The following is a 14917-nucleotide window of genomic DNA, read 5'->3' as shown; positions in this document are numbered from 1 at the left end:
ACAACTGTATTGTTGAAAATAGAGGTAAACTATTGGTATTGTTCATGATCAATAGCGCTTTTTATATTGGTATTTGCATTGCTCCAGTTTTGGTGTAAAAATGCTCATTGTCATATCTATATTATTATTTATTTCTAAAACTGCTTATTAGCCCGTTATCTTTTTTAGTCCATTTTCCAACAGGAACATTTTTATTTTTTATTTTTATTTTTTTCCGTTTTGGGTCAGGAAACAAACAACCAAAAAGATATATGTGTTTTGTTAATGTAGGTTTTATCTGGAAAGAACAATAAATTAATTATACACAAATTCCGACGGTCTAAATCAAGGGTGTCAAACTCATTTTAGATTGAGGGCCACGTGGAGAAAAATCTACTCCCAAGTGGGTAAAATCATGGCATGATAACTTAAAAATAAAGACAACTTCAGATTATTATCTTTGTTTAAAAATAAAATAAGCACATTGTAAAATTGTACAAATCATAATGTTGTTGTTTTGTTTTTTTACATTTACATGTTGTGGTTAATAGTATTCTATCTTTTTTGTCGTTATTTATATTTTCTAAATAAATTTTGTGATGATGTTCATCAGTCAACTCATTGGTGTTAATTTTCAATCTATCAAGATAAAACACATTATATCAAAATCAAATAACAGTATGTTATTTATCTAGTTTGATCATTTTCCTCGACTGATGTATGAACATCATTTGGTTAATTTTGTACATATGTAGCATCATCTACAAAGATACAAAAAAGTGATATTGCGACATCCAGTGGACACATTTAGAACAGCTGTTTCTTTCATTCAAAAATGTCAGGTTCATTTTTATACTTAACAAAGTCATCCCGCAGGCGGAAAAAAAACCTGTTCGCGGGCCTGATCCGGCCCTCGGGCCATGCGTTTGACACCCCTGGTCTCAATCTAGTTGAAGTTATGGGAATACTTTGTTTTGACCTAAACAAATATTGAATATACAGTACAGTAATACAAAACTGGATAATAACTTGAATAATTATGTCAAGATTTCCTCATCTTGTGATGAGTGGGCCGGACTTAACAGCAAATGACTGATCACAAATATTTACTGCTTATAGTTTACATCACTCAGGAAGAACAATAATCTTAAGAAAATGATAAAAAAGATAGTATACTTTGTAAAAGAAACACAGTTAGAAATGAAAAATGCAAGAAAGACAGCTGGTAGAAAATCATGTTAATACCTAAACTCCACACTATTAAATAAACACATATTTTAAGTACATATATATTGCAATACCACTCTATTCTAATGGTGTACTTGACCATTTTAGTTTTATTCTTCCAACCTGAGTGGGCTTAGGCAATCATGGTAAAAACTATTAAATGTGAAAATAGTTTCTAAGTGGCAAATAGTGTCTAGGAGCACAATCCTTAAAGAGTGCTAATCAACCACTGTGCCGCGGCACACTAATTAATGTGTTGTGAGAGATAGTACGGTGTGCCATGGGAATTTTTCAACTTTATCTAAATGTTAAAAAAAAACGAATTCTCAGTTATGGCAAAAATATGTCTGTTGACTTTTTGTGCCTTTGTGTGCAGCTATATAATCTTCCACTAGATGACAGCAGGTAGCTCAGGGCCTTGTTAGTCATGCAATTTAATCCTGAGTGAATTTAGAACCACGGAGGTGGCATTGACACATTTGGACAAATATCTGAAAAAGGTCAAATTAAAACTCTGAACTGGGTCACTTGTCCAGACGTGTATTCGCATTTTTCTTCACAAGGAATTTGCTTGCAGATGATTGCTGGATATCTTGGCTATGTCCAAACAAACATTAATATTTTAAAATGCATATTTTTCTATTATCAATGTTTTTTTATTTATTTATTTATTAACTAAAACATCCAATAACGTCAACTTGATTTAGTGCTTTGTCTCCCTCTCTTATTTGACCTTTTGTACCTGCAAGCCCAAGTCCATTTAGAACTACTTTGAGGTTAACTTCGGAATGTATTTGCAAAAAAGAAGTTCATATACCCGTTATCCAATTTGTCCGTTGTCAAATTGTGCACAAAATCTGAAATAATATTTGTTTTGGTTTTGAAATCCCCCCCACAAAATTGAACAAATTAGTCGTTACTTTGATTTTTTTGGTTTTTGAAAAATTAATCAACAAATAATACACGGATTGTGGATGACCACAAATCTACAGGGTCAATGTACCTTGCGCTCATTCTGTTTACAATTCTGAAATGTTTTTTTGATTTTTATTATACAGTTTATGGTAGATTTTAAAAACAACATAAACGGGTTGATTTTCATTATAATATTGCCATAAAATTGGACATTGTGCTGTGTTCCTATTATAGATTTAGATTTTTCCAGATAAACACAAAACTCGAAAAAAAAAGGCATCCAAAATGCAAAAATACATGGTTGTCTGTGTGATGACAAATTGAACTGGAAGCAGTATTTTAGCTATTCCTTTGCATTTAGCATGTTTTTAGCATAATGGTAACATCTTTGTTCAGCAGTCGTTTCAAAAAAGTGTTGTTAAATAGTTGACCAACTTTTGTTTCGAAATGACAATAGAAAAAATGGTCAGAAATGTGTTTTTTGATTTGCATTTCAGAATTTTAAATAGATAGAACGGAAGGTACACAGACCTTATAGGTTAGAGATGCGCGGATAGGCAACTATATCATCCGCAACCGCATCACCAAAGTCGTCATCCACACGCCATCCACCCGAACCAAAATTTTATCAGAAACGCAACCGCCCGCCACCTGCCCGCTGAAATACATCAGAGGTTGGCTACCTTTACCTCTCACAGAGCTATCTAAACCCGTTTCACAGAGAAATTAACACAATTGGAGCCGCTAACGTTCTCGCGATTATCCACTGGCGTTCATCCTGATGACGAGGATATTGGCGTGCTGTGAAGCCATTGCCTTTGACATCTTCAAAAACATGTACACACCGATTGTTAGTCTGGCAACATGTTGTGTGCAGCTTCAGCAATCACACGTACAAGATTGAAAGGCATACTGGGTGACACAGAGTACACTGATGGTTGTGATATAAACAACTTTAACACTTACTAATATGCGCCACGCTGTGAAGCCACACCAAACAAGATTGACAAACACATTTCGGGAGAACATCCTCACAGTAACACAACATAAATGCAACACAACAAATACCCAGAATCCTTTGTATCCGTGACAAATCCTGAATATATTTTACACCCCCGCGCTCCCAACCCCGCCCACCTTACCGACGCACGGGGTGGGTTTGCGGCTAGCGAGATGTATAAAATAGTCAGGAATTGTCATGATACCAAGGATTCTGGGTATTTGTTGTGTTGCGTTTATGTTGTGTTACTGGGAGGATGTCCTCCTGAAATGTGTTTGTCAATCTTGTTTGGTGTGGTTTCACAGTGTGGCGCATATTACTAAGAGTGTTAAAATTGTTTATATCACAACCATTATTGTACTCTGTGTCACCCAGTATGCCTTGCAGTCGTGTGCGTGTTGCTGCGGAAGCCACACACAACATGATGCTGGGCTGACAAGCAAATCGTACATGCTGTAGAGGGCGACAAAGTCAATGGCTTCATAGCACGCCCAGATTCTTATTATCTGGGTGACAGCCGACAGTCATTGTAGAGAATATTAGCGTCTCCTATTGTCTTCTTCGCTTTGTGACACGGGTCGTAAATGGCTCTTTGAATGGCAAAGGATACCGATCCCAGAACCATTTTTATAAAATATTTCCGGATGGTTCAACTGCCACCCGCCCGGATCTAATTAAAATCTAGTTTTTCGTCATGTCACCCGCCCGACCCGCGCTTTATCCACGGACTCCGCGGATGAGACCGCAAACCGTGCATCTCTACTATAGGTACATTTTGTCAAATTCACCTTTGTTTGTATGCACAAATGGCCCTTAAATCTACTTTAAAAAATAATGCATAAAAATAATAATGAATCTATCGGTCTTGAGATGCAGGACAAAAAATATATATGGTGCATACCTACCTATGACCGAGGTGAAGAGTTCAGGAGCTGAACTGCCCGCTGCCATGAAGGTCGCCCCTGCAACATCCTCACTCAGCTGAAGTCGCTAATAAGAGACACACACAATAAGTTGTGAACATGATTGTTGTGCAAATAATCTGTATAAATTGCTTGTAATTTACCTCACATATCTTGTCGAGGGAGGGAACGAAGTAATCATCGCACACTAAGGCCAGCGCGTAGAACATGTAGACCGCCTGCAAGCATACACAAGCACACTTGAGTATGACATCAAATAACATAACGTAACGTAACATAACATGTATGCATTGCAAAACATTTCTGAAATACGACAGCAGGAATCGTACATACTTCTATTATTTTGTAGTGTGGAATGTTAAAAAAGGTTTGATCAAGTGAAATTAGTCGAACAGAGAATGATGTTAGGTATGGGGGCGTCGCTAAGGGCGTGCTTGGGAGATGGGAAATAGGAAATAGGATGGCATCATATCTATTCATCCATTTTCTACCGCTTATTCCCTTCGGGGTCGCGGGGGGTGCTGGTGCCTATCTCAGCTACAATCGGGCGGAAGGCGGTGTACACCCTGGACAAGTCGCCATCTCATCACAGGGCCAACACAGATAGACAGACAACATTCACACTCATCATATAATTTGCATAATCGTTGATAATGTATATATATATATATATATATATATATATATATATATATATATATATATATATATTAGAAAAAAACATCTTTGTGTAGTGATTGTGTACTCCCTCTATCCAGATTGCCAGCAATTTTCTTAAAAGTTGACTGGCCTTTGTTACAAAGGACATGGACTCATGAACAAAATTATTTCTAAATTGGATGATCATTTTTGCATTGTTGCTGTTCTGTTGAGTAAAATGGTGATGTGATATATATATATATATATATATATATATATATATATATATATATATATATATATATATATATATATATATATATATATATATATCCATCCATCCATTTTCTACCGCTTATTCCCTTTTTGGGGTCACGGGGGGCGCTGGCGCCTATCTCAGCTACAATCGGGCGGAAGGCGGGTTACACCCTGGACAAGTCGCCACCTCATCGCAGGGCCAACACAGATAGACAGACAACATTCACACTCACATTCACACACTAGGGCCAATTTAGTGTTGCCAATCAACCTATCCCCAGGTGCATGTTTTTGTATATATATATATTTAAACTGTTTTCGAGGTAGATTTTGCTTACATCCGCAATCCTTCTGTGAGACAACAACACACATCTTTCCTATTTCTCTATGTTTTGGTGTTGTGCTGATACCAAAATGTTGGTATCGGGAAATATATGTCGATACTTTTCGGTACTTTTCTAAATAAAAGGGACAACAAAAAAATTGCATTATTGGCTTTAATTTAAAAAAGTTTGTCCTTAAATAAAATAGAGAACATACAAGACAACTTATCTTCTTTTAGTAAGTAAGCAAACAAAGGCTCCTGATTTAATCTGCTGAGGTATTCAATGACATATTGTGTCCTCTATTATTGTATTATTTTGTCAACATTATGAAGGAAAAGCTGTAAAAATTGATTATTAATCTGCTTGTTCATTTGCTGTTTTGCTTACTTTCTGTTTCTTTATGTTCTATACACACTTTTGTTTAAGTGTAATAATCACGTATTCTTCTGTTGTTTGGTTACTTTACATTAGTTTTTGGATGAAACCACAAATTTAGGTATCGATCCGATACCAAGTATTTACAGGATCATACATTGGTCACATTCAAAGTCCTCATGTGTCCAGGGACATATTTCCTGAGTTTATAAACATACTATAAATAAAAAAATATATATATATATATTTTTGATGCCAAAAAATATTCATTTTATCATAGTAGTATTGACTAGATACGCTGCTGTACTTTGTATTATTACACTGGATGTTAGGTGTAGACCCACCCATGGCATTTGTTTACATTCAGGAACGGCGTCATTAGCGGTGACGCCGGTGAGGTATGGTGTGTAGTGAAACATGTTTAGCTATTCCTCGTCCTGCACTTGATACTTGTAAGAAACATACTTTATTTGTCGCCTTGGAGGTGAGGATTAGTGATTTAGAAGTAGCTAAAACACTGCTGACTGGGGATGGACTTTAGCAGCTAAGTAGTTAGCCATGTCTTAAAGCACCTCTTTCCTTTATCTTTAGTTTTTAAGCCAAAATGCGTCCGTTCTCCCTTTTCTGTCTACACACTGTGTCTGCTTGTAATTACTCTGTGATTGTGCGCTGTGGAACATGCTCCTCTGCTCATAAAACCAGCAATGACACAATGTGACAACGACAGTGGAGCGTGGGACATGTACTTTTTAGAGGCGGTATAGTACCGAGTATGATTCATTAGTATCGCAGTACTATACAAACACCGGTATACCGTACAACCCTACTGTGTTCTAAATCATTTAGTTTAGTCTTTTTTTGAAGAGTCAATGCACGGAAACATTAAGCTCAAAGACAGATATGTTCTGTATCATATTATAGCTAAATGGCTAATTTCTATTTGCAGTCTCTGGCTACCGAAAATTAAAGGGATACAAACATCATGTAATAAAATTATGACAATAAAATCAAACCATATCATGTAATCAAATTAAGAAAAGTCATAAAATGCCCTTTCATGGACACATACTTAATATACAATACAACCACACCTCATTTACATCATCACAAAAAGACATTGCATGCTCTTGTTCACATCTGTCATCATTTGCAAAAAAAAACATGGTTTTAACAGACACACCTCACAATTTACAACAAAAATGCTGTCATGGATACATATAATACACATTAAATTGATCTGTCAAACATAATGCCCACCTTAGTGACCGTGTGAGCAGCTTTGATTGCTCCAAAGCCAATTTTTTACTTCAATTGTAAATGAAGAATAAGTGCCCTGTGAACATTTTTGGTTGAAAAAAAGAGATAAAGAAGTAAAATACAGCACTATGTTTCTGATTCATTAAATTTTATAACAGTGCAAAATATTGCTCATTTGTAGTGGTCTTTCTTGAACTATTTGGAAAAAAAAGATATAAAAATAACTAAAAACTTGTTGAAAAATAAACAAATGATTCATTTATAAATACAGATTTCCACACATTGAAGTAATAATCAACATAAAGTGCCCTCTTTGAGGATTGTAATAGAGATCCATCTGGATTCATGAACTTCATTCTAAACATTTCTTCACAAAAAAAGAAATATTTAACATCAATAGTTATGGAACATCATCCATCCATTTTCTACCGCTTATTCCCTTTGGGGTCACGGGGGGCGCTGGTGCCTATCTCAGCCAATCAGGCGGAAGGCGGGGTACACCCTGGACAAGTCGCCACCTCATCACAGGGCCAACACAGATAGACAGACAACATTCACACTCACATTCACACACTAGGGCCAATTTAGTGTCGCCAATCAACCTATCCCCAGGTGCATGTCTTTGGAAGTGGGAGGAAGCCGGAGTACCCGGAGGGAACCCACGCAGTCACGAGGAGAACATGCAAACTCCACACGGAAAGATCCCGAGCCCGGGATATAACCCTGACTACTCAGGACCTTCGTATTGTTAGGCAGACGCACTAACCCCCCTCATGTCCACAAAAAATCTAGCTGTCAACACTGAATATTGCATTGTCGCATTATTTTTTCACAGTTTATGAACTTACATTCATATTTTGTTGAAGTATTATTCAATAAATATATTTATAAAGGAATTTTGAATTGTTGCTAGTTTTACAATATTTTAAAAAAAATCTCACGTACCCCTTGGCATACCTTCAAGTACCCCCAGGGATACGCGTACCCCCATTTGAGAACCACTGCTTTATGGAATAGCGAAAAACTGCTCATAAAAGAGCGCAAACAATAATGGAGATATAATCTATTCCGCCCAAAAAAGCCCTTTAAAAATATCCAAAAACTCTCAAAGACATGCTGTAATATGAATGTAGTAACTGTTACATTCAATTCACAAAAATATTCTCATTTTAAGCGTTACCTTTTTTCCACAGCGTACATAGCGACAAACGTTACTTCCGCCAAGAGTAACAACATAGAGAGCACTTCCTGTGTTTGCTACCAATAATGGTAGTCAACATCAGGGCCTTGGAGTGCTATCATGTAGCACAGGGGTCGGGAACCTTTTTGGCTGAGAGAGCCATGAAAGCTAAATATTTTAAAATGTATATCCGTAAGAGTCATATAATATTTCCATCCATCCATCCAAATTTCTACCGCTTATTCCCTTAGGGGGTTACGGGTGGCGCTGGCGCCTATCTTAGCTACAATTTTTTAATGCCAAATTCAGCAAAAGTAAGACCAACATTTCTAAAGTATAAAAAATCTCTTATTCTTTTTAATAAGATTTTTATTCTGAAGTTAACCAATAATAATTAAAATACTTCTTACCATTATTGCAACTTCATGAACAGGTATGGTAGAAAACTATGCATATATTATCACACAACTTTTATGCTTAAGGGCCGTTGCTATAAATATTGTCAATTGTGCTGAAGTGGTATTTTTCTTTGTCTGTGCAAAACTGGCAATCCAAAAGATTGCAAGCTAGTCTGGTATTTAGTGTCCAGGAACGGCCTGCTGACTGCCAAGGCCGGACACCGCCGTGACACAGACAGAGCAGCGAGACAAGGCGATATCACCAGCGTCAACACATTTGCATTTTTGTATAGTCATATATTGTGTCTAACTGGAGTTGTCGAGGTTACCCCCTTCCCTCAGCGACAGCTTCAGTGATGTAATCAGGGACCTCCCAAATAAATAGAGGAAGCACACAGGCTGGACAATTAGAACGTAGTTTGGATCTGTAACTAGAATGCAGCCCAAAACACATGTCTCCTCATTGAGCCAAATTGAACTCTGTCTCTGCATGATTCCTTGCTTCTCGTCTGTTTAATAGATTCCATCAGTGTTTGAACCTGATGGATTACCAGCGGATATAATGTAGAAATGTCAGCTAAGATTTATCTGAGAGCCAGATGCAGTCATCAAAAGAGCCGCATCTGGCTCGAGAGCCATAGGTTCCCTACCCCTGATGTAGCACTATTGCTAACTGTTTCAAACCACATAAAACAATAGCCGATCTTATTTGGATGCCGACTGATTGGAGCCCTCTTTTAGACTTCTTCCGCAATTGCAGCCGTCAAAAAAATCCATTATTTCCATCCATCCATTTCCTACCGCTTATTCCAAGGCTGCCTTATATAGTGTCCCAGACTTCGCAGGGAAAAAAGTCATCATTCTTTCCAAATATCCCTTATTTAGAGGACCAGACTTATAAAGAAAAAACTCTGGCAATTGTCCAAGCAGCTTTTAATGAGAAGTTGTGTCTGTAACTCTCCTTGAGCTGCTAAATTAGTAAAGGAAAATACATGTGTGTTCTTCTCTTGAATGGTGGGCACAATTTAAAAAATGTATATATTTTAAGTGTTAAAACAGTCCGTGACCATGTTCTCACACAAGCAGTAATTCTGACAAAGATGTGGACCTCTCAAACACCAGTACAAGATGTAATCTTTTCCTTTGATTTAAGGCATCATTTATGTACATATTCATAGCATTATTATGCAGCTACACACTCATGGGACACAATTATTCCTTGTTCATTATTCGCATGTGTGTTGAGCGGTAGCAATGTTAAAAGTAATGTATAGTGCACTTATAAATAGAGAGATTTTGTTGATTTTCTATGAAAACATTTCGACTGAAGTGTTATTTGGAAATGAGATGCACTAAGTGTGATTCATGTGCAGTTGAAGAGAGACTTACACAGAGGACATGGAAGCCCACGGCTCCATCCATGCGCTCCTGGTTGGTGAAGTAATCTCTGGGGAACTCGTGGATAGCTGCAGACAGAACAGAACACAATGAAAGTATATTACAATAAGTCAATTAAAGCAGTGGTCCCCAACCACCGGGCCGCGGACCGGTACCGGGCCGCAAAATAATTTCTTTTTCATTTGTATTTTTTTTAAATTGAAAAATAAATAAATACATATTTTATTACTTTTTAATTTTTTTATTAAATCAACATAAAAAACACAAGATACACTTACAATTAGTGCACCAACCCCAAACAAAACCCTCCATTTTTCATGACAAAAACCTCCCTTTTTCATGACAAAAAAAATAAAAAAATAAAATTCCCAATACCCCCCTCTCCCCCCACCCACCAGGCCGCGGGACAAATTATCAAGCGTTGACCGGTCCGCAGCTACGAAAAGGTTGGGGACCACTGAATTAAAGCATGCTTGTCATGAGATAGATCAGTGGTCCCCAACCTTTTTGTAGCTGCGGACCGGTCCACGCTTGATAATTTGTCCCGCGGCTCGGTGGGTGGGAGGAGAGGGGTGTACGGGGGGGTTTTTATTTTTTATTTTTATTTTTTTTTGTCATGAAAAATTGAGTTTTTTTTGGGTTGGTGCACTAATTGTAAGTGTATCTTGTGTTTTTTATGTTGATTTAATAAGATAAAATAAAAAAATTATTATTATTATCATTTTTCAAAATAAATGAAAAAAATACCAATAATACAAAATTATTCTGCGGCCCGGTACCAATCGAGCCCCGGTGGTTGGGGACCACTGAAATAGATATTTGCCTCTCAGCAGTATTACAGTCAAGCAAATAGGTTCATTAGGTCTTCAAATAATTATGCAATGTGTTATTTGGCGGCATGGCGTAGTCTGTAGAGCGGCTGTGCCAGAAACCTGAGGGTTGCAGGTTCGCTTCCCACCTATTGACATCCAAATTGCTGCCGTTGTGTCCTTGGGCAGGACACTTCACCCTTGACCCCGGTTGTCGCTCACACCGGTGAATGAATGATGAATGAATTATTGGTGGTGGTCGGAGAGGCCGTGGGTGCAAACTGGCAGCCAGGCTTCCGTCAGTCTACCCCAGGGCAGCTGTGGCTACAGATGTAAGCTTACCACCACCAGGTGTGAATGAATGATGGGTTCTCACTTCTCTGTGAGTGCTTTGAGTATCTAACAATAGAAAAGCGCGATATAAATCTAATCCATTATTATTATTATTATTATTATTATTATTATTATTTCCATATCAAGACCTGTGTGACAACCTCTGAGGAAGGCAACAGTTGTAGCCGGCTATAAGAATAACAAATTGCAGTATTTCAATCAACAGGGCTCAAATATGACCACGGCAAACGCTGCAATTTCCGTGACCGCCATCTCATTTGCCGTAATGCCCTAAAAAAATGATCACCATTTGCAGCCGTGATCGCCCTTGTCTTTTTACCTGTTATAATAATGGTCAACGGCGTTAAAGGTTAGTAATACCTTCTCCTTCATCTAAATGTATTAATGCATTTAAGGCAACACAAAGTTAGACGCGTTTGGCTTATTAATCATGAAGATCTGCCAATGTTAATCCCTTTCCAGGGTTATCCCCTCGGAGTATACTTAGTCAACAGACCTACATGTCACACTAAGGGTGGTCGTATAAACCAGTGTTTCTCAAATGGGGGTACGCGTACCCCTGGGGGTACTTGAAGGTATGCCAAGGGGTACGTGAGATTTTTAGAAAATATTCTAAAAAAAAAGCAACAATTCAAAAATCCTTTATAAATATATTTATTGAATAATACTTCAACAAAATATGAATGTAAGTTCATAAACTTTGAAAAGAAATGCAACAATGCAATATTCAGTGTTGACAGCTAGATTTTTTGTGGACATGTTCCATAAATATTGATGTTAAAGATTTTTTTTTGTGAAGAAATGTTTTGAATTAAGTTCATGAATCCAGATGGATCTCTATTACAATCCCCAAAGAGGGCACTTTAAGTTGATGATTACTTCTTTGTGTAGAAATCTTTATTTATAATTGAATCTATTTGTAATTGAATATTTTTATATCTTTTTTTCCAAATAGTTCAAGAAAGACCACTACAAATGAGCATTATTTTTGCACTATTATACAATTTAATGAATCAGAAACTGAAGACATAGTGCTGTATTTTACTTCTTTATCTCTTTTCTTCAACCAAAAATGCTTTGCTCTGATTAGGGGGTACTTGAATTAAAAAAATGTTCACAGGGGGTACATCACTGAAAAAAGGTTGAGAACCACTGCTATAAACAACGCCAACACTGTCATAAAACTGTGCCATATAGTGAGACCACACAAAACAACAATGACAAACACATTTCAGGAAAATATATTTGCACCGCAATATAAACACAACAGAGCACATTCCCAGAATTCCTTACAGCACTAACTCTTCCGGGACGCTACAATCATTTTCCCTCGCTTCCCGTCATGTGTTTGGGAGCGCACTGCTGTGTTTAGACGGGGACAGGTGTGGACAATATTGGAGACACTTTTCCCCACACAAAACGTATACAGCGAAGGCGAAAAACTATATGATGTTGCTTTCATTTTGACAATACAGCGTCCATCAGCTGCTGTGACAGAGTTAATAAGGTGAGGAAACATGATGTCACTCCTGTTTTTTTGTTGTTGTTGGCCAAACTGTTGTACTGAACCACATGGGGGCGTTAGATAAGAACACATATTGTTTATTAGACTGTATCTTCATTAGCCAAACTGCTTTGAGTTTTATTTTGATATCAAAAAGTAAACGACACCTTTTTATTTACATTACTTGTGTTTTTTTCATGTTATAAAGGTATTACTTTATTAACAATTGACACATTATTTTTGTTAATGTTTTGTATGTTGTTAAATTCCAAAGGACATATTTCTGCTCAAACTCTTAGTGGATCCATCCAGATACAGCATGTACATGTACAAACTCCGTTTCCATATGAGTTGGGAAATTGTGTTAGAATGATGTAAATATAAACGGAATACAATGATTTGCAAATCATTTTCAACCCATATTGAATATGCTACAAAGACAACATATTTGATGTTCAAACTGATAAACATTTTTTTTTTGGTGCAAATAATCATTAACTTTAGAATTTGATGCCAACAACACGTGATAAAGAAGTTGGGAAAGGTGGCAATAAATACTGATAAAGTTGATGAATGTTCATCAAACACTTATTTTGAACATCCCACAGGTGTGCAGGCTAATTGGGAACAGGTGGGTGCCATGATTGGGTATAAAAGCAGCTTCCATGAAATGCTAAGTAATTTATAAACAAGGATGGGGCGAGGGTCACCAATTTGTAAGCAAATTGTCGAACAGTTTTACAACAATATTTCTAAACAAGGAATTTAGGGATTTTACCATCTACAGTCCGTAAAATCATCAAAAGGTTCAGAGAATCTGGAGAAATCCCTGCACGTAAGCAATGATATTACGGACCTTTGATCCCTCAGGTGGTACTGTATAAAAAACCGACATCAGTGTGTAAAGGATATCACCACATGGGCTCAGGAACACTTCATAAAACCACTGTCAGTAACTACAGTTGGTCGCTACATCTGTAAGTGCAAGTTAAAACAATGCAAAGTGAAAGCCATTTATCAACAGCAAGCAGGAACGCCACCAGCTTTGCTGGACCCATGCTCATCTAATATGGACTGATGCAAAGTGGAAAAGCGTTTTGTGGTCTGACAAGTCCACATTTCAAATCACATTTGGAAACTGTGGACGTGGTGTCCTCCGGAACAAAGAGGAAAATAACCATCTGGATTGTTATAGGCACAATGTTCAAAAGCCAGCATCTGTGATGTATGGGGGTGTATTAGTGCCCAAGGCATGGGTAACTTACACATCTGTGAACGCACCATTAATTCTGAATGGTCCATACAGGTTTTGGAGCAACATATGTTGTCATCCAAGCAACGTTATCATGGACGCTTATTTCAGCAAAACAATGCCAAGCCACGTGTTACAACAGCATGGCTTCTTAGTAAAAGAGTGCAGGTACTTTCCTGGCCCGCCTGCAGTCCAGACATATATCCCATCGCAAATGTGTGGCGCATTATGAAGCGTAAAATACGACAGCGGAGACCCCGGACTGTTGAATGACAAAAGCTCTACATAAAACAAGAATGGGAAAGAATTCCACTTTCAAAGCTTCAATAATTAATTTCCTCAGTTCCCAAACGTTTATTGAGTGTTGTTAAAAGAAAATGTGATGTAACACAGTGGTGAACATAACCTTGCCCAACTACTTTGGCACGTGTTGCAGCCAAGAAATTCTAAGTTAATTATTATTTGCAAAAAAAAAAATAAAGTTTATGAGTTTGAACATCAAATATCTTGTCTTTGTAGTGCATTCAATTCAATATGGGTTGAAAATTATTTGTAAATCATTATATTCTGTTTATATTTACATGTAACACAATTTCCCAACTCATATGGAAACTGGTTTTGTACATAATTTAAATAAATAATAATTAAGGGAAAAATAGAGATAAAGGCATCATGAAATGAAAAAAAGCTGACAAGTTTATGTTAATAATGAATCAAAAAAACTGTATATGCTTTGGAACCCCTGCCTGGAAAGAAAATAATATTTGGCTTGGTGCCCTTCTAACTTGCCTTGGTGCCCTAAAATATGAGCCCTCCTTTAAGGGAACAATTGACCAAAAAAAGTTCAAATTTGAGGCTTGAATCAATAAACAATTGCATGAGAATCGAATAACAAGACAGATACAGAAGCTTTACCAAGAAATACCCTACATTTGACCATATAAGTAACATACTTATCATTTATGAATTAGTTTTAAAGAAACAGAAGTAAGTTTATAGTACCCTACCAAGCAGCAAGCATTGTATTTATGAAACACACGAATGAGTCCTGTCCCGATAAGAAAGTACTTTCAATATCAACTCGTGATGTGAATAGGATAGGACAGCACTTGTGATGGGTCAC

General features: G+C 37.1%; 1 protein-coding gene across 1 annotated transcript in view; it reads right to left on the bottom strand.

Annotated features, from left to right (window-relative positions):
* Nucleotides 1-14917, bottom strand: part of LOC133559364 (sodium/potassium/calcium exchanger 3-like) — a 323976-nt gene that overhangs the window by 86332 nt on the left and 222727 nt on the right. The window contains exons 3-5 of the mRNA XM_061911072.1: nucleotides 9867-9943; nucleotides 4188-4262; nucleotides 4027-4111 (exon numbers count right to left, since the gene is read on the bottom strand). Coding sequence (XP_061767056.1) covers nucleotides 4027-4111; nucleotides 4188-4262; nucleotides 9867-9943 — 237 coding nt within the window. The remainder of the gene's footprint in view (nucleotides 1-4026; nucleotides 4112-4187; nucleotides 4263-9866; nucleotides 9944-14917) is intronic.

This window comes from Nerophis ophidion, linkage group LG09, assembly GCF_033978795.1.
Source record: "Nerophis ophidion isolate RoL-2023_Sa linkage group LG09, RoL_Noph_v1.0, whole genome shotgun sequence".
Taxonomy (NCBI): domain Eukaryota; kingdom Metazoa; phylum Chordata; class Actinopteri; order Syngnathiformes; family Syngnathidae; genus Nerophis; species Nerophis ophidion.
This window is presented reverse-complemented; position numbering and strand designations above follow the sequence as displayed.